Here is a 24,666-nt window from a genome sequence, read left to right as displayed (position 1 = left end):
TTTGCAACAGCATGGATGGAACTGGAGAGCATTATGCTAAGTGAAATAAGCCAGTCAATGAAAGAAAAATACCACATGATCTCACTCATTTATGGATAATAAAGACCATCATAAACTGATGAGCAAAAATAGATACAGAGGCAGAGCAGCATCAAACAGACTGTCAAACTACAGCAGGAAGGCTGGGGAGGGTTGGGGGGTGGGGGTGGTAAGAGATCAACCGAAGGACTTGTATGCATGCATATAAGCATAACCAATGGACACAAGACACTGGGGGTTAAGGGAGGCCGGGGGAATGTCAGGGGGTGGGGGAAAGGAGACATATGTAATACTCTTTTGTAATACTTTAAGCAATAAAACAAAATTAATTTAAAAAAAGAAATTCCATTTCTAAAAATCTCACAGAAACACTGACTCATGTGACTAAAAACCATTTGTAAGTAGGTTTTTTTAAAGCATTATTTAAAAAGTAAAAACTAGAACTAACCTAAGTATACATAAATAGTTTAAAAATGATAGTGCAGCCTGGCCAGTGTGGCTCAGAGGTTGAGTGTTGATCTATGAACTGGGAGGTTGCAGTTCGATTCCCAGTCAGGGGTTGTAGAAGGCAGCCGATCAATGATTCTCTCTCGTCATTGATGTTTCTATCTCTCTCTCTCCCTTCCTCTCTGAAATCAATAAAATATATATATATATATTTTAAAAATGACAGTGCAGCCATACTGTGAAATAGAAAGCAGCCATTTATGAAAATGAGAGTTATATCTAATATCAAAAGGTCTCTAGGATATCTCCAAGGGATAAATGCACAAGTCAAAATGAAACTATTACCCCATTAGTTGATGACATAACTACATGTTTATGCACATAGACAGATGTATATATAAATGTGCAGAAAAATATTTGAAAAGATACATTTTTTCCAGCTTTCAATGAGTTCAGTTTTTTTAGATTCCACATATAAATGATATCACATGGCATTTTTCATTTCAGTTTAAAGAATTTTTTTCAGCATTTCTTGAGAGGCAAATTTAGTAATGATAAACTTCCTCCGTTTTTGTTTACCTGGGGATAATTTTATTTCTGAAGGATAATTTGCATTTCCCTGATGAGTGATGTGTTGAGCATCTATACATGTGCTTATTAGCCCATTTGTGTATCTCTTTTGTGAAGTGTCAGTTCATATTTGTTTGTTTTTAATTTTTTCGAGGGGTCATTTTATTATTGAGTTGTAAGAACTCTTTATGTAATTTGAATATAAGTCCTTTGTCAGAGGAAAGTTCTACAAGATATTTCTCCTCTGTTTGTGACTTGTATTTGTAGTTTCTTAATGGTGTCCTTTGAACAGCAAATTTTTTTAAGTTTGATGAAGGGTAATTTGATTTTTTTTAAATAATCTTGTTTAGAACTATGCCACCAAATGCATAACTACAGCTCCTGTAAGCTTTCATTTTTCCCCCACAAAGGAACTGTGAATTCATCTCCAGACTAACAGGAACTTCCCACCATACATGCAGCTTTACAATATCTATTGTTTTCAAGATCCAGTAAATTTATCCACAAGGTTTTTCCTTCTTCTACACAAATAAGCAGAGGTAAACAATAACTTTGCAATCTAAAAAAAAGTATAACCATACTATAAATACACAAAGTCTATAATGCATGTGATCCATTTACACTATAATCACAACTACTGGAATAATAAAGAAAAATTAAATCTCAATAAAATATTTAGCTTAAATAATAAAGTCTAGTTTCAGAGACTTTGTTATTAAGACTTTCAGTATCCAGGAGAGCATTTATAAATATCCTAAACTCTGGTTATGCTCTTTCATCATTGTATTTGCTCAACTTTTTGTCATTTCACTGTTCATTAGCACTTTTATCTGAAGATGAAAAGAGGAAGAGAAAGAAGATGAATTCAGTATATCTTGCAACTTATTCTTATCTCCAAAGATCTAAAGAGAAAATTCTAAGCTATTAGCTAAAACAAGATTTGGATATCACTACATTTAACTTATTGTGTATGACTAAAGCTAGATTAATAAGATAGGTTATACCTTATAAAAGAAAGATAAAGAGTTCCTTATTGATAAAAGCAATTGAAAACATAATTAATTCTACCCAAAACCAGTAAAATAATAACATATAAATACAATGACTATGCAATATTAAAATGCGCACGCACACACACACATTGTACAACATGGTTTGGTAGAAAAAACTCTCAATAAAAAGCAGGAAATCTGGGTTCTAGACCTGGTTCTGCCATAGCTGGATGATCTTAGGCAAGATTATCTTAGGCAGGGGCCTCAATTGTCTCCACTCTACAACAAGAAGGTGGGATGAGCATTTCTAAGGCTCCTTCAAAGTCTGACATCCTGTGAGTAAATACACACATACACTTTCATCTACACTACAGGCAAAGCTAGTGCTCACTAGCACACACCAGCACGGCATGACTGCCTATTCACAGTTCAGCATCTAATTGGTCTGTCAAAGCTGTACCAGTTGTTAAAGAGTTTGAATGATTATCCTTATTTCCAGGCACTCCCCAAATTATGAAATGTCTAACATGTATAACCCTCTGTTTGTGTTCTGCCTTCCACATGCAATGAGGATATTCCTCATTGTTAAACAGGCTCTCCTAACCTCTGGTTATAATTTAGAGTCCAGAACCTTTCCTACTACCTTTATTCCCTCAAAAAGAGTTGCTACAAATTCCTTGTTCTATATTTCACTCTCACTATTCATAACTTACTTAGTTTCATGTCAGGTAACTTCTCCCACATATACTGAAACCATTTTAGCTTTGTTTTTCTGTCCTCCTCCTCTCCCTTCTAAGCCTTGTCCGATTTTCCCAAGAAAATCCCCACTTCATTCTAGTTGAAGCAAAACAAAAGAATAAACATGATAATTAAACCCATGATGGCAGTAATACATCCAAATAAAGAAAACAAAAGTCATAACAAAGTTCTTGTTAATTTTATGTTTGTGTGTATATTTATTTGAAGAGGACATTGTTTTAACAACCTATGTTTACTATTTAACACCAACTTAAAAATGGGAAGTGTAGCCTAGCTGGTGTTGCTCAGTGGTTGAGCGTTGACCCATGAACCAGGACTTCACGGTTCCATTCCTTGTCAGGGCACATGCCAGGTTGCAGGCTTGATCCCCAGTAGGGAGCATGCAGGAGGCAGCCAATCGATAATTCTCTTTCATCGTTGATGTTTCCATCTCTCCCTCTGCCTGTTTCTCTCTGAAGTCAATTAAAAAAAAAAGGGGGGGGGGAAGTGTAGACGGTCAATAGGAAAGAATCTTGTAATAAGAACCCCTAATATACAATAATTTTGAGGGAGAGAGAGACGCTAAGTTCACTATAACAGAAAAAGATTTCTTGGATGTCTTGAGGCCTCAAAAACTTAGTCAAACTATTGTTCAATGTGCACAGAGTTTGTGTCTTCATGCTCAGATGTTGTTGAAACAGGAGACTAAAGTAATGTCAATGAATCCTACCAAGCACTATACATGACCTCTGGGGTAATTAGCAATCATTCAAAAGCAATAAGACTAAAATGTTCTATTCTTTATTACTGTCAGCTCTTATCTTGATCAGCATTTTAATAAAGATGGTTCGTTTCTAAGACAGTTTCATGAATCAGTCATAATTACATTCTGACATGCAGTGAATAGTAAAGCAAAACTAAATATCACTTCATCAACCTTTCTAACCTTTATGCAAGTATTAACTGTAAATAATTTTTACACAATCCTACAACAGAAAATCTGCATATTTCTTAGCTTTGTACATACTTTACCCCAAATGAATTTCCTGTGACCTATACCTGAAAAACACAATCAGCCATAATTATCCAGTTTTGTGAGATGTTCAGGTGTTGCCTTTCAGAGTTCAAATCAACTTCAAGAATAAAAGGCTACTTTATTCCATAAATGGCACAATACGCAAAATGGGTTAAGTAGCCAAAAGCATCTCAGAGCATTGTGGCTTGAAAGAAGTCTAACCAGAATCAAACGTCAGAATAAAAATACACTAAAGCACAGCAACACAACAAAAATAGATTCATAGATTATACATTAAGGAATGGATCACTGATAACTACTGCAGTCTTATAATTAAAATATGTCAAGAATATTAATTAGAAGAAAATCTGAGCACTTAAGTATGTGAAGGGTATATTTTTAAAAATATATAATTCCAAAATAGCTGATGGAAGACAATTTATCAAAAATATAAAACTTACTTACAGATAATATATAAACTGTTTTAGCCCCTCCCCCAATACATAATTCACTTTAGAGCTTTGAAATAGCTAATTCTCTTTTTAAAAATGTTTTAGTCCAAGTGAACATAATTTAATTATCAGAATAAAGTGATACTGCATTTTAGGTGATTTATTGTTTCAGGTCTTAGAAAATTTCAAAATAAATACAATGCTTTCTCAAGAAACTGTTCTTCCCAGTAGTAAAGAGCAACCACACAGACCTTGGTTCCCAAACCTGTACTTTTACTATGTCTCTCAAATAAGTGAAGTTTATGGTAAATCTACTGAATAACATCTTTAAGCAAAGTGATTTCCATTTAAAAACTTAACCACAGAGAGATAGGAACATATTTACTTTGTGCAATTTCAATTTGAAAACAAGTTCTTTCAAAAACCAATATAAAAATCATTCCTTTTATGTTTTCTTACACATTTTATTATACAATAACCTTCCTAGAATGTTACTGACCTGAAACAAAAAGAAATATAGCAAGTATCTTTTTCATCTGGAATTAAAAGCACAAAAATACATGTCTTTTCTGTGATAATTTTTGTTTAACTCTTTAGCTTTCATGATCATCATCCCTTCCTCTTATTGGAGGTGCCAAAAAAAAAACAACAAACAGAAGTGTTGATTTAAGAAAACAGATTTCCCAGAAAGAAAAAAACCGTGATTAAGATTTAAACAAAAGCTAAAGATGGCTTCCCCTGAGCACTGATGAGGTCCGCTACCTCATTACTAAACACTGAAAACTTGTGATGCATTTTGTTTCAAGAGAATCCAAAAGTCCTTGCTATAAAGCAGACAGGGGGGTGCAGAGTCCATTCACTCTTTCTGTACCACAGCCATTATGTAAGAAGTATAAAACACTGCCTTTATGCTGCCAAGCCACAATGACTCTTCCTACATCAAAGGATTTTCACTACTAGAGTTTTTTCTTCAAAATTTATTCAAGCTAAGGGCAGAGAGACAACAATTCATACACGCTAATTATGTCTAATTATCTATTCCCTTTTCTGACCAGCTTCGGCCAGTGTTATTTGCTATCTGGATTTCTCACAACCTCCCTTTGCCCTGTCCGTCCAGCCCAACAGGGAAGGCTTTGAAGAAAACAGTTGTGGCTTTTTAGAGTTTTCTCAATATAGAGTTCAAGCAAATTAAATAATTATTCTGTTAGTTTTGACACATTTGTGCTTTAAATATGAGGACCTCTTTGTTACTTTGGCAAATTCTTCACATCTCTTCATGGCTGGAATCATAGTAACACCCTCTCACACGGGAGTGTCTCCTCATGCTTTCTTTTCATGATCTAAGTGAAATGTTTATTGGATTAAAGTTCTTCTCTGCAGACCTTCATGGTGGCCTATGACAAAGAGCTTAAAAGTTCTATTAATTGGCTTGAGTTTTCAGGGAGGGGAAAAGGAGAATTTTATTTCACATTACATCACTAGCCAAGGAAATTGCCACGTGTAATTAAACTAATTTATTTCATGAGTCAAATAACTAACACATATTTAAGACACACTTCCTTTAAACAACTTTTGTCATTAAAGAATTGATTTCTTATAGTTTAACCCAAAATACCTATGATTCTAAGGGAAAAGAATTCAAGACCTAAACACTACATATTTTACATATAAGCAATAGCTTGCTATATTCCAGTTTGATATAAATATATAATTATATATTGTATATGTAATTATACAAATACAGATTATAGTTTATATATTTCATGAGAAATCTTAAATTACTTTTCCATAGAAAAGCCCTGACTAATACTAGGTGCACATTCCTGGATGAAGAAAACAAGAATTGCATTTTAAATCCAAATCACACAAAAATTTTATTCTAGATATTTAGTAATTTCAAGGACACAGTACAAAAATACCATCACAACGTTTGATGCCTGTTACTATAGCTGATTTTCTTAAATATATTTTTTTTAAACATGGATGAAATGGACTAGTTTATGACAATATATTCTTTAATTTATTTAGCCTAAAATTTGGTAATCATAGGAATGTTTTCTAAGAAAAATACTCATTTTCATATTTTAAAATATTAATTACTATAATTCAAATGAACAATTTAGTGGTTTGTGGGGGAAAGCCACAAGCCTTTTCAATTCAGGAATTCAGTCTACTACTTTTGTTCTGTCTTTTACTTCTTTCAATCTTATGTATTAAAAAGCCAACACGTAAGTAAAGACATTATCACACTAACAAGGGTTAATCCTTGCTAGGCTGCCTCAGGTGACAACACAGTGGAGGTCAATGGGGCTGGCACTGACCTCAAAGGCTGATTCTGATTATTTCGCCCTGTGAAAGCTCTAGTATTGAAAGTTATAACGAACAAACTGACAAATCAATTTCACCAATGAAATGAAAACGGCTTCAGGAAAAAATGGCAAATACACATTTAGCAAGTGCAGGTGGCTGGACAAATGCTGAACACTGAAGCATTTTACCTAAGGGTTATAAACAATGTTTCTAAAGTTTATAACTAGAGATCACACCATGGGAATAGTCTCAGAGTTCACTATAGGTATAACATTCCTTTGAAAAAAATCCCTGAGGAAACAAAAACACAAAGGCTAATACATGGCTTTTTACGTTTTAGAGAAAGGATGCATAACAACTGAAAAACCTTAACAACCAAGTAGAAGAAATGAAGTAATAACTGGAACATTAAGCAAATATTATAAAAGTAATAATAATCCTAACATAATTGTTACTGCCTTAGATTATAAAGTATTTTTATCTGTTGCATATTTAAACTCAATAGATATTAAACCACATCAGATTATGATGTTTTTCAAATGGACCACACTTTATCAATAAGAAGAAAATTCATATTTATAAGAGTTAATACTAGTATCCTATTTTCCCCTAATTTCATCATCTAAATGGCATTCACTGGAGAGAAAATTATACTGTAGAATGCCTTGTCAGTTACTTTTGACCAGCTTATTGCTATCATTTCAGTAATCTATTAATCACGTAACTAATTTAATTTTAAACAGAAATCTTGAAAACTTAAGAAAAAGATAGCTTGCTAAAATGTGACTGTGAAATAGAGTGAAAGTGCTACATTACTGATAACAGAATCTATCACTGTATGGCAAAAACACTACATACAATATTGTACAGGAACATTTCTCATGGGGAAATTATTTTAGATTGGTACATACTGTTTAATTAAGAAAAGCATAAGGAGAAAGTTAATAAAATTCACATGGAGAATTGTTTTTTACTCTAAAAATTATTAATAGCACTTATCACCTTCAGGACTCATTATGGAATGAATCAAACAAAAAATGATAGAGTGAATAGATAGACTTTTACCTAAATATAAAATACCTGTCTAAAATATCATGGATTGCTAAAACTTGATCAGATAGGAAGAGCAATGCTTGGCAGGCAACCCAGTAATAAGAAGGCCAATAATAGTAGCTAGTTGAAATTAACCTAAGAATCTATCCCAATCAAGTATCAATTGGCCCTCTTTTCCTTTCACAATAATTTTAAATAATGTTTACAATATAATGAGGTTGTGTTCAATGTATATTATTCAATGAATATACATTTAAGATATTATTCTTTTTAAATAACTCTTAAGATATTTCTAAGAAAGTTGATCCTAACAAAGCTTATATTTCTCAAATTACCGAATTATTTGAAATTGATACTAAACCACCCTCTTATTTGTTGGTTCACCTAGTTTCCTCCCTTCTATCAACAATTAACCAGCAATCTATAAAATGCTACTTTCTCTAATACAAACTAAGGAACTCTTTGCTGAGACATGGTTTCCATCACTGTACTCTTTAGTTAACTCAAATTACAGAAGTTCACACTTATGAAAAAGTTTTTACTGTCTGACTTACAGACCAGAGTAAGACAACATTTAATCAGAATCAAATGACCACCACCAATGTTTTCTTACTATAACATCTCATTTATAAGTTATTAATTTGACTGGTGGCATAAAATGTTAGTTTGCTCAGGAAGCTTCATGAGGACTATAATTCTTGAATTACCATATATCCAAAAATATAATCCGCGACCTTAGAGTTTCATAATAGCCTAGCTAATAAGAGAGCACATATGCGAGGAGGAGGGACCAATGGGGGGGGGGTGTAATGGGGACAACTGTAAAACTTTCAACAATAAAGATAACTTTTTTAAAAGGGCACATCTTCTTAAATTAAATTTTTTAAATTTTAATATAGTAAAAACTATTCTAGTCTATCTTATCCTAGTATCCACTGTGGTGTACAAGTCTCAGTCCAGCTTGATTTTTTCCCCCACGGATTTTTCTTCTATGTAATTATAGGATTCTTTCTTTATCCTTGAAGTTCAGTTATGCACCAGAAAAAAAAGTATTATTTTTCTATTTTATCTTTGTGTTCTGTTTTAGAAATATGAATTATGTGGATGCTTTATCTCTGTTGCCTGCTTTCCATATCTAGCACTTTCTAATAATTTTAATCTCTTACTATTCTATTTCTTATCCTTGACTATTCATTTTGTGTGATTTGTTTCATAAGTCTGGTCCCTTTATCACTGATTTTGTTTTTATCAGTGTTGATTCTTTACCTTGATTTTTCTAAAATGCTTTTCACTTTTGTAAAGGGTTCACCCTCAGTCTGTAAGATTCATCTAATCTTGCAGTTATTTCATCCCTGATCTCTTATTTCAATGAAACCATAACTTCTTTAAGTTCTTTTAAAATATAGAAAAGTTTTATCTAAAAAAAGTCTCCCATTTCCTGAGTGAGTTCTTCCAGAGTATATTCTTCATGTGCTTCTACTTATTAGTTCATGTCTGCTTTTGCTGCTTCCTTCCTGCATCTGCCATTTCATTTCTTTTCATAATAGCCTCTATACATAGGACACATGAGAAATCCATTTTACTTTTTGTTAATTTCTCAACTTTGAATATGGGTAGTCCTATCTAGGTGTGCTGATTTCCTGAGAAGGATAGGCTAAAATTTACCTTCTAAAAAAGAGTTATTACTATAAAATAATATAAGATTGAGCAATCTTAGAATAAACTAAAAAGGAAAACTTAAAATTGTCTATAATCTTATTATTCAGAAATAATTCTATTTATATTTTGGGATACGTATTTCCAGTATTTTTCCATGCATGTGTATAACTTCCATAGTTGAGAAAGTAACATATACTCTTGCATCACATTTTTTTCACTTAGATTATCTGTAAGAATTATACTACATTATCAAAAGCATTTTGAAAATATTTTTCTGGCCCTAACAGGTTTGGCTCAGTGAATAGAGCGTCTGCCTGTGGACTGAAGAGTCCCAGGTTCAATTCCAGTCAAGGGCATGTACCTTGGTTGCAGGCTTGATCCCTAGTAGGGGGTATGCAGGAGGCAGCTAATTGATGTGTCTCTCTCATTGATGTTTCTAACCCTCAATCCCTCTCCCTGCCTCTCTGTAAAATCAATAAAAATATTTTTCCAAGAAAGGAAAATATACTCCCTCATGTGACTATACCATCAATTAATGATTCCTCTAAACACAGGAGAGAAAGCTGTGCCCATCACTTTCTTTTATAGTTATCCTATTTATATTTCTGTATCTATGGGAAATATAACTGAGTGCCTGAAAAAAACAAAAACAAAAAAACACGATGCCTTCTTCTTTAAAATAAATGCCACTAAAGAGACACTCTCTCTGCAGATGTCTGGAGTGTCTGTAATCTTTGGCCAAATATTAAATTGCAAAGAGCAGTCCACACAAAGCTGGGAGATCTAAGCAGTCTACAGCCAGAGTAGAGGGCTTCGGTGAACCACAAGGGAATTCAGCAGAGAGCCTCGAAGGGCCCCAGCTGGAAGACAGGCTAAAGCAGTCCTAGAGAAAAGGCTACTCTAGACTCCCTAACAAAGCTTGAAAACAAGCTTCGATCAGATCAGGCTAATCTGTAAGAAAGGTAATCACTTGCTGAAATAAAGTTCGACAGCTTTAAAGGAAGGAACAGGCATCCAGTCACAAAGTACTTGACTTGAAAAGAAGCAGGAAAGTAGGACCCACAATGAGGAAAAATATCAGACCATGGAAACAAAACCAGAAATGACTTCTGCTCTGGAAGATGGAGCAGATGTACTTCTGCTTGTACTATTTAAAATCTGGAAATTACATACAAAACAATGTAAGAAGACACTGAACAGTAGAAGGAAGGAAGAACAGCTAGGGACCTCTATACCTGGGAAACAACAGAATGGGGAGTTCTCTGGTTTTCTTCTTGACTCATATACCCCAGGCTTGGAGACGAAGCCACCAGAAACTCAGAAATGCCAAAGGACACAGAAAAATGAGACCAACAAAAGCCTGCTCTCTTTAGTCAAAGGGCCAAGAAAATAGCAGCATATTTAAGAGGAAAAAACTGTGGCACCATATCTACTCATTCCAGCAAAGGCTGAGGGGAGAGCCCCCAACACTCCTGACAGGGTCGTGTCAATGAAAGCTAGGTGGGGAGCTGAAACATTCCTCCCTGCAGCCAGGAGTGAGCATCACCCCCACCCCCACAATGTCTGAGGAGATAGGCAGGGCACCCTTGACTCAGGTGCCAATGGATGCTGAATAGGGAACCTGGACTTCTACGCCTATATCTGTCAGTAAGGTGGCAGTGCCTCTCCTCCTGCCAGAATAGTGTGGAAAATAGCCAGTTAAAACAAAAAGTTTAAATAAGGTCTACAAAGAAAATATACAAATGGCAAATAAGTACATGAAAAGATGCTCAACATCAGTAGTATTGTGAGAAATATAAATCAAAACTCCAAGGTAACATTTCATACCAATTACGATGGCTGTTGCTTTTTAAAAGAAAGAGAACAAGAGTTGGAGAAACTGGAGCCCTTGTGCATTACTGGTGAGAATGTAAAATGGTACAGCAGTTGTGAAAAACAGAATGGCAGTTCCTCAAAAATTAAACATAGAGTTACCATACGATGCAGCAATTCCATGTCTGGGTATATACACAAAAGAACTGAAAGCAGGGGTAAAGCAGACATTTGTACACAAATGTCCACAGCAGCAGTACTCACAATAGCTAAAAGATGGAAACAATCAAAATGTCCATCAACAGATGAATGGATAAACAAAAATGTATAAACACACAATGGAACATTATTCAGCCTTAGGAAGGAATGAAATTCTGACACTTGCTATAGCATGAGTAAACCCTGAAGACATATGCTAAGTGATTTAAGCCAGACACAAAAGGACAAATATTACATGATTTCATTTATACCGGGTACCTAGAAATGACAAACTCATAGAGACAGACAGTAGAATGGTGGTTACCAGGATTTGGGGGAGGAGAGAATGTGGAGTGATTACTTAATGAGCACAAAATTTCAGTTTGGAAAAATAAAAAAGTTCTGCAGATAGGTGATGGTTGTACAACAATGTGAATGTACTTAATGCCACTGAACTGTACACTTAAAATGGTTAAAATGGTAAATGTTGTGTATATTTTATCACAATAAAACATTGATTAAAAAATAATACTTCAAGAAACAACTTGCAAGTTCTTATAGTGAATTACAAACCTGTCATCACTTGGTTTATAAAAGAAAATGTAAAGGAAAAAATGGACTTTATATTGTAATTTCCCAAAGTAAATTTCTCTCTCATTTATAATCTCTTTTTATTAAATTACTAGAGGCCCAGTGCACAAAAATTTGTGCACTCGGGAGGGTCCCTCAGCCCAGCCTGTGCCCTCTTGCAGTCTAGGACCCCTCGGGGAATGACCACCTGCTGGCTTAGGCCCGCTTCCCGGGGGATTGGGCCTAAGCTGGCAGTCAGACATTCCTCTGACAGCCCAGCAGCCCTCGGGGGATGTCCACTTGCAAGCGGGGAGCAGGCCTAGCTGCAGTCAGACATCCTTAGCACTGCGGAGGAGGCAGGAGAGGCTCCCACCACCACCGCTGTACTGGCAGCCATCAGCCTGGCTTGTGGCTGAGCAGAGCTCCCCCTGTGGGAGCACACTGACCACCAGGGGACAGCTCCTGCATTGAGCGTCTGCCCCTGGTGGTCAGTGTGTGTCATAGTGACCAGTCATTCCCAGTCGCTCTGCTGTTAGGGTCAATTTGCATATTACCCTTTTATTATATAGGATAGAGGCCTGGTACATAGGTGGGGGCCAGTTGGTTTGCCCTGAAGGGTGTCCCGGATCAGGGTGGGAGTCTCGCTGGGGTGGCTGGCCAACCTGGGTGAGGGGTTGAGGGCCATTTTCACACTGGCCACATCCCCTTCAGGGTGGGGGTCCCCGCTGGAGTGCCTGGCCAGCCTGGGTGAGGGGCTGAGGGACATTTTCAAGCTGTCCACACCCCCTTCAGGGAGGGGGGTCCCGCTGGGGTGCCTGGCCAGCCTGGGTGAGTGGCTGATGGCTGTTTGCAGGCTGGCCAAGCCCCCCAGCAGGAACCCTCACCCCATGAGGGTGTGGCCAGCCTGGGTGAGGGGCTGATGGCTATTTGCAGGCTGGCCAAACCCCCCAGCAGGGACCCTCACCCCATGAGGGTGTGGCCATCCTGGATGAGGAGCTGGTGGCTGTTTGCAGGCTGGCCACAGCCCCTTCAGGGTAGGGGTCCCCGCTGGGGTGCCTGGCCAGCCTGGTTGAGGGGCTGATGGCTGTTTGCAGGCTGGCCATGGCCCCCAGCCACCCAAGCTCCCAGTGGAGGCTGGCTGGAAGCAGGTATCTGGGATTTATTTAGCTTCTATAATTGAAACTTTGTTGCCTTTTGCGGAGGCCACAGCCAGCCAGAGCAGGCGGGAAGCCTGGCTTCTTCCAACGCAGGGGCAACCACGCCTCCTCCTTGCTCCAGCTCTGTGGCTGCTGGCCGCCATCTTGGTTGGGTTAATTTGCATATAGTGGCTCTGATTGGCAGGTGGGCGTGGCTTGGGTGTAGCAAAGGTATGGTCAATTAGCATCTTTGTCTTTTATTAGTGTAGAAGATTCTCTATTTGTTTTAAGATTAATTTCTGTTATACACTTCTCTCAGATGGACCAAAATGAAAGAGTAACACTAACATGAGTAGGCAAAATGTCAGTTAAATTAATATGTTATAACCTTTCCTTACAATAGAAACTGCCCCGCCTCCCCAAGCCTCAGGAAAAGCAGCTCTAGTGCACACATCATCAGGATGACCATCAAGATGATGTTTTGTTACATGTGAAAAGTCTTTTGGTCCTAGCCAATTTGCCTCAGCGGATAGAACAGTCAGCCTGTGGACTGAAGGGTCCCGGGTTCGATCTGGTCAAGGGCACATGCCAGGGTTGCAGGCTTGATCCCCCGTGGGGGGTGTACTGGAGGCAGCCCATCAATGATTCTCTCTCATCATTGATGTTTCTATCTCTCTCTCCCTCTCCCTTCCTGTCTGAAATCAATAAAAATATATTTTTAAAAAATCTTTTGCCCTAACCGGTTTGGCTCAGTGGATAGAGTGTCGGCCTACGGACTGAAGGGTCCCGGGTTTGATTCCAGTCAAGGGCATGTACCTTGGTTGCGGGCACATCCCCAGTGGGAGGCGTGCAGGAGGCAGCTGATCAATGTTTCTCTCTCATCGATATTTCTAATTCTCTATCCCTCTCCCTTCCTCTCTATAAAAAAAATCAATAAAATATATATTTTTTAAAAATCATTTGAATAAATGAGACATTTTATATCTTTTCTCATCCAATCCAGTATTTAGTTTTCTGACAATTTCAGTCCATGTTCAATTTCAAATTGTGTATTATTTATCTCAGTTCTTTTTAAAAAAAATTAATTGACTTGAGAAAGAGAAAGACAGAGAGAGAGAGAGAAACATTAATTTGTTGTTCCATTCATTATGCATTCATTGGTTGATTCTTGTATGGGCCCTCACCTGGGATCAAACCCACAACTTTGGCTTATCTAGACGATGCTCTATCTAACCAACTAAGATACCTGGCCAGGACCTATCTCAGTTCTTGTTTGATTCCAAATTTGAATTATTCATCTACTTGGTTTTTCTTCCTCTTAGAAAAACATTAAGGGTGGGACAGAGGTAAAAATTAAATTCAATCTGGCCAATTTAGTTACCTATTAAAAATGCTATTATTATATATTGAAATATGACAAATTATTGGCCAAAAAATATTTGGTGTTAAAAAACAGTACAGCTACTAAGTTCCTTGAGAACCTTTTAACTTGTTTCATTCTGTGAACATTCTCTTTATATTTTGTGTATTTCATGCTATATGAAGATACTATTTTTAGTAGCTATTTTTCTTAGTTTCACTGTTTATAGTTTGGTATCTTTGTACACAATTTCACTTTGGATTTCCTGGCATGAAAAAAAAATACTGCAAATCTACCTTCTCATATGCAGAACATGAATATAAAGGGGAAAAATTACTAACAGCAAAATTTTCAAAAAGTACTTTTCTCTGCATCTATAAATATCACAGAGAAATTAAAATCCTCTGGGAAACTAAAATTGGTTAAGGAAACAGATGTTTGAAGTCTCCTTAGTATAGTACAGGGAATAAAGTTTGGCACCAACAACAATTGCAACTTAAGTATATTTCAGAAAAATTGTCTTACTGTATCTTTAGAATATTTGAAGATAAACTGTTTTTACTCCTCCTTGGTAAGAATTTTTGAGGTTTTAGATTTGTGGGTGTTTTTTAATACAACTTTATCCTTTCTTCAGATATGTTATTATGGACTGAGAAAAATTATGTACCTAAGAATTATGGGAATTATATTTTGGCACATAATTATGCTTCTTTTGGTAGTTATTACATTTTGCTTTGTGTTACAGGTATTTGTGTAAATACTATATGCCCAACTGGATTATAAATGACTTGCAGGCAATGTAACATAGTCTATTTCATGATTATATTTTTCCTTATGCCTCATGTTGCACTTTGCACATAGTAGATTATTAATAAATATTGGAAAAATGTGGAATTGTTGAATAACCATGTAAAAAATACTTAATATTAATAGTGAAAAAGAGGTTATTTTATTCTTAATTATATTGTAATGAAGACTATTTTAAACTCTTTGCCATGATGATACACACAAATATTTCAATTATTTATGTGCCTCAACTTCACATGATTTCATGGTAACTTGATGGCAATCACATTTAAATATATTAGAATATTTTTGTAATAATGTTACTCTAGAATAGCAACTTCAATAGCTGGGAAAACATGTTAACCTGAAGGAAACAGAAAAATTAATCATTTTTTCAGAAATCAATGTATAAGTTTAAACATTCCACTATAATATTTATGAGCAAACTTCAAATTAAAATTTATAAAATACAAACTATCAAATGTTTCAGTTAGGTAATAATTTAGACTATATTTTGTAATTTTTCCTCTGTACATATTAATGAATGCTAAATAAAAAAGATTATTTTCTCCTCTTGTGTCTTTGACTAATACTACCAAAATATAAAAATGAATTGTGCTTGAATGCCACATCATAGTAATCTTTTAAAAGCCTTCAATTATCAACCAACATGATATTAATCAGTGAACACAAGTAAGTGATTTTCCTTACCTTCAGGACAGCTATGAATGGTACAAAGTTAGCTCTTTGTAGTCCATTTTTATAGAGATCTGAAAGAAAAAAAATGGTATTGGCTTTTTTTTCTTTTTTTACTTCAGAGGGGAAGGTAGAGGGAGAGAGAGATAGAAACATCAATGATGAGAAAGAATCATTGATCAACTGCTTCATGCATGCCACCCTCTGGGGATTGAGCCCGCAACCCAGGCATGTGCTCTTGACCAGTATCAAACTGGGGACCCTTCAGTCTGCAGGCCGAAGCTCTACCCACTGAGCCAAACCAGGTAAGGCTGGTATTAGCCTAAATCATAATTTAAGCTTATATATTAGCCTGGCAAATAAAGCTTTCCACTGATAAATAAATAAATAAATAAACAAACAAACAAACAAACAAACAAACAAAAAAAAGGAAAATATAACCAAAACTAATTTTTATTCTGGTACTAAACAAAATTCACTATATTCTTAATAAGAAAAAAACATTAACGATCAAAGAAAGATCAAAAAGCATTCAATCAAATTAGCTTTAAACTATAATAATAATTTTTTATTGATTTCAGATATAATAGAAATATCAATGATGAGAAAATCATTGATCATCTGCCTCCTGCAGGCCCCCTACTGGGGATGTGCCCTGACGGGAATAGAACTGTGACCTCCTAGTAGTTCATAGGTAGATGCTCAACCACTGTACCACACTGGCCAGCTCAAGCATTTCTTTTTAATAAGTTTACATTAAAACCTCTCCTCCATGGGGTTTATTTACCTTTTTCAGCATTTTATTTTATTTATTCTATTTCTACACACTGGCAGAGCTTCCCAAGTTGTTTCCCTACATCACTAATTTAATTTTCTTTAAATTCTACACTTTAATTATTCTAATGCCGATTTTTATTTCATCTCTTTTCTTATCTTATTTGGCTTCCTTTTATTTCAGCTGATTTCTAAGCAAAAAAGATTTCCCACTGAATCCGTAGTCTTCTCTCAGCTTAGATCTTCTACATCACAGAGTCTATGTTTTCCTGATTTTTAAAAAATACAAAACAGAAATTTTCTCTTACTTCTCTTTCCTATTTATTGCTCCCATATTAGGGTTGGTGGTTTGTTTTTATAACCTTGAGAAAGGAGTGGTATGACTAATCTTGGTGAATCCCTGTAGTCAAAACATGTGGTTTTTTTCTTGGTTCCCCTCACTATCACCTAGTTATTCCTATAATCTTGGACTTTACTGTAATTCAATGTTAAAAACTAATAGTTGGCATCCTTAGCTTGTTCACACTTGTAGTAGAAATATCACAGTTTCTTTACTAAGCATCATTCTGACTTTTGAACTGATATACATATATTTGGTATCATATTAAAAACCTATTATCTATTTATATTTTGTGTGATTCTATCAAGAAAGGTGTTGCGGAGAACCAAGATGGCGGCATAGGTTAACGCCGGAGTTTGCTGCCTTGAACAACTACTTAAAAAGTGAAACTAAAAAACGGAACGAACATCACCCAGAACCACAGGAACGCTGGCTGAGTGGAAGTCCTACAACTAGAAGGAAAGAGAAACGCATACGGACACTCAGAGGAGGCGCAGTGCTGAAGTCAAATTCTGAAGTGCGGAGTGCGCGGAGCGGGCTGGCGGCGGAGGGCGCGGTTGGCGTTTTCAATCAGGAGGGATTCGCAGACTCTGAGCTCCAGATCCGAGCGAGTCTTTAGGGACCCAGACTCAAACGGGAGAAGCGGGACTGTCTGGCTTCGGTCAGAGCGAGTGCAGCTTTCTCTCCGAAGTTTGCAGCGGTCGCTGGGACTCAGAGAGGCAGAGCCACTGGGGACAGGACTGAGAGCCGCCATAACTGCTCTCTCCGGCCCACCCTGTTGATCCTGTGTGAACTGCCCCGGCCAAGCCCTGCACAGAAGCATTTGCCGGATAGCCTCAGGCAAACGCCAGATTAGCACCTCCCTAGAGGACAGAAGTTCTCTCACTGCAGACACAGCTGATTCTCATAGCCACTTGGCCTGGAGGTCAAACCCTCCCTGGTATTAGCTACAACAATCAAGGCTTAACTACAACAAGACTGCGCACAAAGACCACTAGGGGGTGCACCAAGAAAGCATAACAAAATGCAGAGACAAAGAAATAGGACAAAATTGTCAATGGAAGATATAGAGTTCAGAACCACACTTTTAAGGTCTCTCAAGAACTGTTTAGAAGCCGCCGATAAACTTAATGAGATCTACAAGAAAACTAATGAGACCCTCGATGTTATATTGGGGAACCAACTAGAAATTAAGCATACACGGGCTGAAATAACGAATATTATACAGACTCCCGACAGCAGACCAGAGGAGCGCAAGAATCAAGTCAATGATTTGAAATGCGAGGAAGCAAAAAACACCCAACCGGAAAAGCAAAATGAAAAAAGAATCCAAAAATGCAAGGATAGTGTAAGGAGCCTCTGGGACAGCTTCAAGCGTACCAACATCAGAATTATAGGGGTGCCAGAAGATGAGAGAGAGCAAGATATTGAAAACCTATTTGAAGAAATAATGACAGAAAACTTCCCCCACCTGGTGAAAGAAATGGACTTACAGGTCCAAGAAGCGCGGAGAACCCCAAACAAAAGGAATCCAAAGAGGACCACACCAAGACACATCATCATTAAAATGCCAAGAGCAAAAGATAAAGAGAGAATCTTAAAAGCAGCAAGAGAAAGAAACTCAGTTACCTACAAGGGAATACCCATATGACTGTCAGCTGATTTCTCAACAGAAACTTTGCAGGCCAGAAGGGAGTGGCAAGAAATATTCAAAGTGATGAATACCAAGAACCTACAACCAAGATTACTTTATCCAGCAAAGCTATCATTCAGAATTGAAGGTCAGATAAAGAGCTTCACAGATAAGGAAAAGCTAAAGGAGTTCATCACCACCAAACCAGGATTATATGAAATGCTGAAAGGTATCCTTTAAGAAGAGGAAGAGGAAGAAAAAGGTAAAGATACAAATTATGAACAACAAATATGCATCTATCAACAAGTGAATCTAAGAATCAAGTGAATAAATAATCTGATGAACAGAATGAACTGGTGATTATAATAGAATCAGGGACATAGAAAGGGAATGAACTGACTATTCTTGGGGGGGAAAGGGGTGTGGGAGATGCGGGAAGAGACTGGACAAAAATCGTGCACCTATGGATGAGGACAGTGGGTGGGGAGTGAGGATGGAGGGTGGGGCGGGAACTGGGAGGAGGGGAGTTATGGGGGGGAAAAAGAGGAACAAATGTAATAATCTGAACAATAAAGATTTAATTAAAAAAAAAAAAAAGGTGTTGCTTGGCTGGCGTGGCTCAGTAGTTTAGCATAGACCTATGAACCAGGAAGTCACGGTTTGATTCCCAGTCAGGGCATCTGCCTAGGTTGTGGGCTTAATCCCCAGTGTGGGGAGTGCAGAAGGCTGCCGATCAGTGATTCTCTCTCATCACTGATGTTTCTATATCTCTCTTCCTCTCTGAAATCAATTTTAAAAATATGCATTTTTTAAAAAGGTGTTAAATTATGCCAAATGCTCTTTCAGCTTTTATGGTGAACACCACTGATTTTTTTTTCTCCCTATAAGTATTAATATGATAAATTATACAGGTTGGGGCAAAACTCGGTCTGCAATTATTCATATGGAAAATAATACAATAATTAATAATTAATATTACAAGAATAAACTCTGTTTCATGTACTCAAAACTATAAACCTTCTACCCCACTCTGTAGTGTGTGTGTGTGTGTGTGTGTGTGTGTGTATGCATAATAGTTAGTCAACTTTCTAGTGATATCCAGTCTTTTATTCACTATGGATATGCTGGCTTAAGGAAGGATCACACAGCATTGTTGCCTGATAGAATCTAAGTAATATAGGATTATTCTTGAACATTCTAATATTAGAATGTTAGAGACAGGATCATTGGTCATCTGCCTCCTGCAGATTGAGGATTGAGCTAACAACTTGGGCTAGTGCCCTGACCAGGAATCAAACCTGGTTCATAGGTCGATGCTCAACTACTAAGCCATGCCAACCAGGCTATTACTAATTTTTAACTGCGTTAGGAACATGGTGTGCCTGGCACTTTGTGCTATACATAAGCATTGGCAGACTGCCTGTTTCCTCCTCTGCTTTAATACTCACCCTCCCAGATATCTTGTTTTTTGTTTTTTAATTAAATAGGAGATACAGAGAAACAACACCCCCACCCCCTCACTTGAGAAATGGATACCATTTCCTTTGATGTCCCTGCTGTGCCCCTCCCTGCCAGAGAAAACACTGTTGTCTTCATCATTCTCTGGCTTTGCTTTGTTATGTTATTACATGTTTGTATTGGTTTTACATGTTTTTGAGTTTTATATAAGTGGAATCACCCCACGTTTATTCTTCTGTGACTTGCTTTTTCACTCAGTATTATGTGTCTGAGATTTGTCCAAATGAATGTGTGCAGCTATATAGAGTGATCATTTGAATATACCACAATTTATTTTTCTATTTTGTCCCACTATATCAACCCCGTGTGTTTGATTCCCTAAGATCTATTCTTGGTCCTTGCTCTTCCATATACTAGTAGATTTTATTTTATTTTATTTTATTTTTAATATATTTTATTGATTTTTTACAGAGAGGAAGGGAGAGAGATAGAGAGCCAGAAACATCGATGAGAGAGAAACATCGATCAGCTGCCTCCCGCACATCTCCTACTGGGGATGTGCCCGCAACCCAGGTACATGCCCTTGACCGGAATCGAACCTGGGACCCTTCAGTCCGCAAGCCGACGCTCTATCCACTGAGCCAAACCGGTTTCGGCAGTAGTAGATTTTAGAATCAGCTTGTCAAGTCCACCAGTTATAAACCTTTGAGATTTGACTGGAACCCACTGAATCTATATATCAGTTTGAGGAAAATCAACATCTACATAAAATGGAATTTTCCAGTTCATGAACATGGTGTGTCTCTCCATTTCATGTTTTCAATACTGTTATTTGCCTTTTTTCTCATTAAAAAAATCCAGCCTATAACCAGGTGTTATCCATTTTACCTCTTAAATATCTTTCAAATCTTTCCCCTCCATATCCATTGACATCACCTTATAGCAGGGTTTCTCAACCTTGGCACTACTTACATTTTTGGCTAGATAATTCTTTGTTGTGGGAGGAAGCCCCATACATTACAGGATTTTTGGCAGAATTCTTGGCCTCCACCTACTGGATGCCGGTAACAGCACCCACTGCCTGCATCGCCTACTTGTGACAACTAAAACTGTCTCAAACACTGTCAAATATGCCCTGGTGGGCAAAAGAGCCCCCAGTTGAGAATCACTGCCTTATGCCACGCTATCACCATTTCCTGCCCAGTGTATGCCATAGCCACCTAATGTCTCCCTGAATCTACCAATCACTGCACCCCATCCCGAAGCCCATCTCCACACTATAACCAGAGTGATATTTCCAACTCCAATCGCATCAGTCCCTGCTTAAAGCACTTCAATGGCTTCTCATTTCTCTTAGAATAAAATTCGAAGTGCTTATGAGTACTTTCTGTGGTCTAGCTCCCACTATGCCAGATGCATCCTGTACCTCACTGCATCCCCCTCCTCCTTCCTCCCACTCCAGCCAACCAGCTACATTTCAGTTTCTCCAGTGAGTCATGCTCTCTCCTGCCACTGGGCTTTGCTTCAACCCTCTGCCAGGAAAGCTCTTCCTCTGCCTCTTGTAACATTCGGAGAATAAGTAAATGTTATTTAAAAATAATAACAACGTATCTAGGCCACTACACTAAAATCTGTGACCTAAAAAAAAAAGTTAGTTGCATTTTGATGGCTGGAAAAGGGGGCACTCTCTATCTGGGACAGGGAAAACAACGATCAGTGATGACCAAAAAGGAGGAAAGATAAAGAACAATGTGTTAATAGAGTCACAAACCCAGGTTAAGCCCCTGTTCTTCCACTCACTATCCATGTGATTTGTTTTTATTTATATACAGTAAAATTAACGTTTTGGGGGTATACAATTGCATTGGTTTTAACACATGAGACCACCACCACAACTGGATGCAAAACAGTTCCATCACCCCCGAAAATTCTCCTATGTTGCCCCTTTGAAGTCAAACACCTCCCCACTCCAGCTTGACAATCACGGATCCATTCTTTATCTGACAGTTTTGACTTTTCCTACATCCACACTTAATCTGAGTCTCATTTCTTCACTCATAAAATTATTTCTATATATTATTTATATAGATATGCCATCTTATTTATATTATATATTATTTAAAATTATATCCATATATAAATATGTATTTATTTATATATAAATATATGCCATCTTTATATTAAAATATTCAGACATTTATGATCATTTGGCTGCTGTGGCTAAAAAAATTGATGTATAACAAGTGTTTCTTCTACGGTTTATATTTACAAACTAGAGGCCAGGTGCACAGATTTGTGCACATTGAAAGGAAATTAATTAGAAAGTGGCCAGCAGAGTAGAACTGAGAAAGATGGGCTGGACACACCCTGGAGCCAACCTCCCCCAGTCCCTTCCCGGCCAGCAGCACCTGGGGTGTCGCCAGGGCTCGGAGGGTGCCTGCAGAATGAGCGGAGTCCCTCTGGCAGGTGAGGTCTCTCAGCCTGGCCTGTGGAATTCGGGCCGAAGCCAGCAGTCTGACATCCCCCAAGGGGTCCCGGAGTGCGAGAGGGCATTCTGCAAAGTTGCTGTCGCTCGGCAGCTCCTGTGTTGAGCATCTGCCCCCAGGTGATCATTGCATGTCATGGCCGGTCACTTAGGCTTTTATATATATCAATGACTTTCTTTAAGTTTGTGACTAATGACCAATTTTTGCAATTCTGCATCTTGAATTTCAGTCGTCTCCACAAGGTTGCCTCCACCTTGGATTTCTGCACGCTGCCTTGGTGCGCCTGTAACTCTGTTCCTACAAAGCTCTGCGCTACAGGGTGCTCCATAACCTCTCCTTGTGGTTGTCCTTCCCCGGTTTACCACAGTACAAAAGCCTGAGAGCCAAGTGCAATTTTGTTCTCATTAGTCTTTGATGGGGGTAGGGAGCTAAAGGGGCAGCAAGCTTGTTCTGTCACCTTGTTATTTATTAACAAAGCTTCTCTCTGAATATCTAAAGGCAATTCTGATGACAGTGTTAGGTAAACAATTCAGCTAGAATAGAGTCAACCCTGGCTCCCACCTAGATAGATGATCTAATATTAAAAACTCACTGATTTGGCTCATAGGATTCCTACAACAATAAATCACAAGAATTCTACACATAATCTTATATGGATTTTTAAATATATATATTTTTAATTTCAGAAAGGAAGGGAGAGGGAGAGAATCATTGATCAGCTGCCTCCTGCATGAGGGATTGAGCCTGCAACCTAGGCATGTGCCCTGACTGGGAATCAAACCATAACCTCCTGGTCTGATGCTCAATCACTGAGCCATGCAAGCCAGGCCTTATATGGATTTTAAGAAATGATCTGACAAAATCATTCATAATCCTCTTGTAGTATAACAGATTAGTTATAACTATAATTGTGTGAATAACTGAATCCAAAAGTATTAATTAGTTTATTTCTTTATATCACCCTAAAATTAATTGATATCTCCCTAAAAGGACTCTAGTGGTATACTACAGGGGTCTTAATTTGGTTCTATCTTATTTATGCATTTTAATTAATGGCTAAAGATATAGAAGTGTTATTACCAAGTTTATAATATTTAGTTAGTAGGAATAACTAAATATAATTTGATAAAATCATATTTCAAAAGCTATCAACATAAATTCAATTCAATGGAACAATGCAGATAAACTAATAAGATGAAATGTAATAGGAAGGAAAATCAACTATACAAAGGGGAGAGACCTAGTTTGACAGCAGTTCACAAAGTAAGACATGGGTGTATTAGCAGACTAAAAATTTAATACGGCATCAATGTGACATGCTTATTTAAAACAAAACAACAAACGATTACATTGCTCTTTTCAGATTTGCTAATAAACTCCATATTATCAATTCCCATAGCCAATTCTCCACCTCACTTTCACCTCCTCGCTCCTAGCAGCATTTTAACAAACGTCATCAGCCCTCCTTTTTGTACCACTTTCCCTTTCCTGGCTTGACACTCCCTGGGTTCTCCCACCTCACTGGCTGCTGTTTCCAGCTTCCTTTACTACCGATGAATCCACACTTACGTTTCCAGTCCAAACATCTCCATTGAAATCCAAACACATATGCATCTGCCTCACCATCACAGAAGCCCTCACTTCCACCTCCCTACCCAAATCCGCTTCTCCTGTGGTCTTCACTATCTCAGTAAACCGCCATTTCATCCTTCCAGTTGCTCGGGCCAAAGCCTTGAGTCATTAATCCCAACCTCCCTCTTTTATTTTTTCCACACCCTCCATTCATTCCATCAGTAAATCCTTTTGGCTCTGCCTACAAAATACATCCAGAGTCTGGCCACTCCCTCCGCCTGCCCTGCTCCATCTTCCCCCTCAGGATTGTGGCAATCATCTCCTAAGTAGTCTCTTTACTTCCAACCTTGAAACGTCATCCCCACAGTCTATTCTCAGTACGGTAGCCAGAGAGATCCTTTTAAAGCATGCATTCATTCAAAACTCATTCTAAGGCTATTTGCTGAAATCCATCGATAGCCTGCTTAAGTGCTTAAAATACATCTGGGAACAGAAGAAATAAGTCACTGCCCTCACAAAAGCTTTTGTGTCCTGTAAAGGGACAGACAATAAACTAGAAATATAATAAGT

General features: G+C 37.5%; 1 protein-coding gene across 5 annotated transcripts in view; it reads right to left on the bottom strand.

Annotated features, from left to right (window-relative positions):
• The window catches only part of AFG1L (AFG1 like ATPase), a 163,895-nt gene that overhangs the window by 89,080 nt on the left and 50,149 nt on the right, over positions 1-24,666 (bottom strand). For all 5 annotated transcript variants that reach the window (XM_081093851.1, XM_081093852.1, XM_081093854.1 and 2 more), the window contains one exon: positions 15,849-15,907. In XM_081093851.1, the coding sequence (XP_080949977.1) occupies positions 15,849-15,907 (59 nt within the window). The remainder of the gene's footprint in view (positions 1-15,848; positions 15,908-24,666) is intronic.

The sequence above is a fragment of the Myotis nattereri genome (genome assembly GCF_964212035.1).
Source record: "Myotis nattereri genome assembly, chromosome: 6".
Classification (NCBI taxonomy): Eukaryota; Metazoa; Chordata; class Mammalia; order Chiroptera; family Vespertilionidae; genus Myotis; species Myotis nattereri.
Note: the sequence above shows the minus strand (reverse complement) of the source record. Positions and strands in the feature narration are given on the sequence as shown.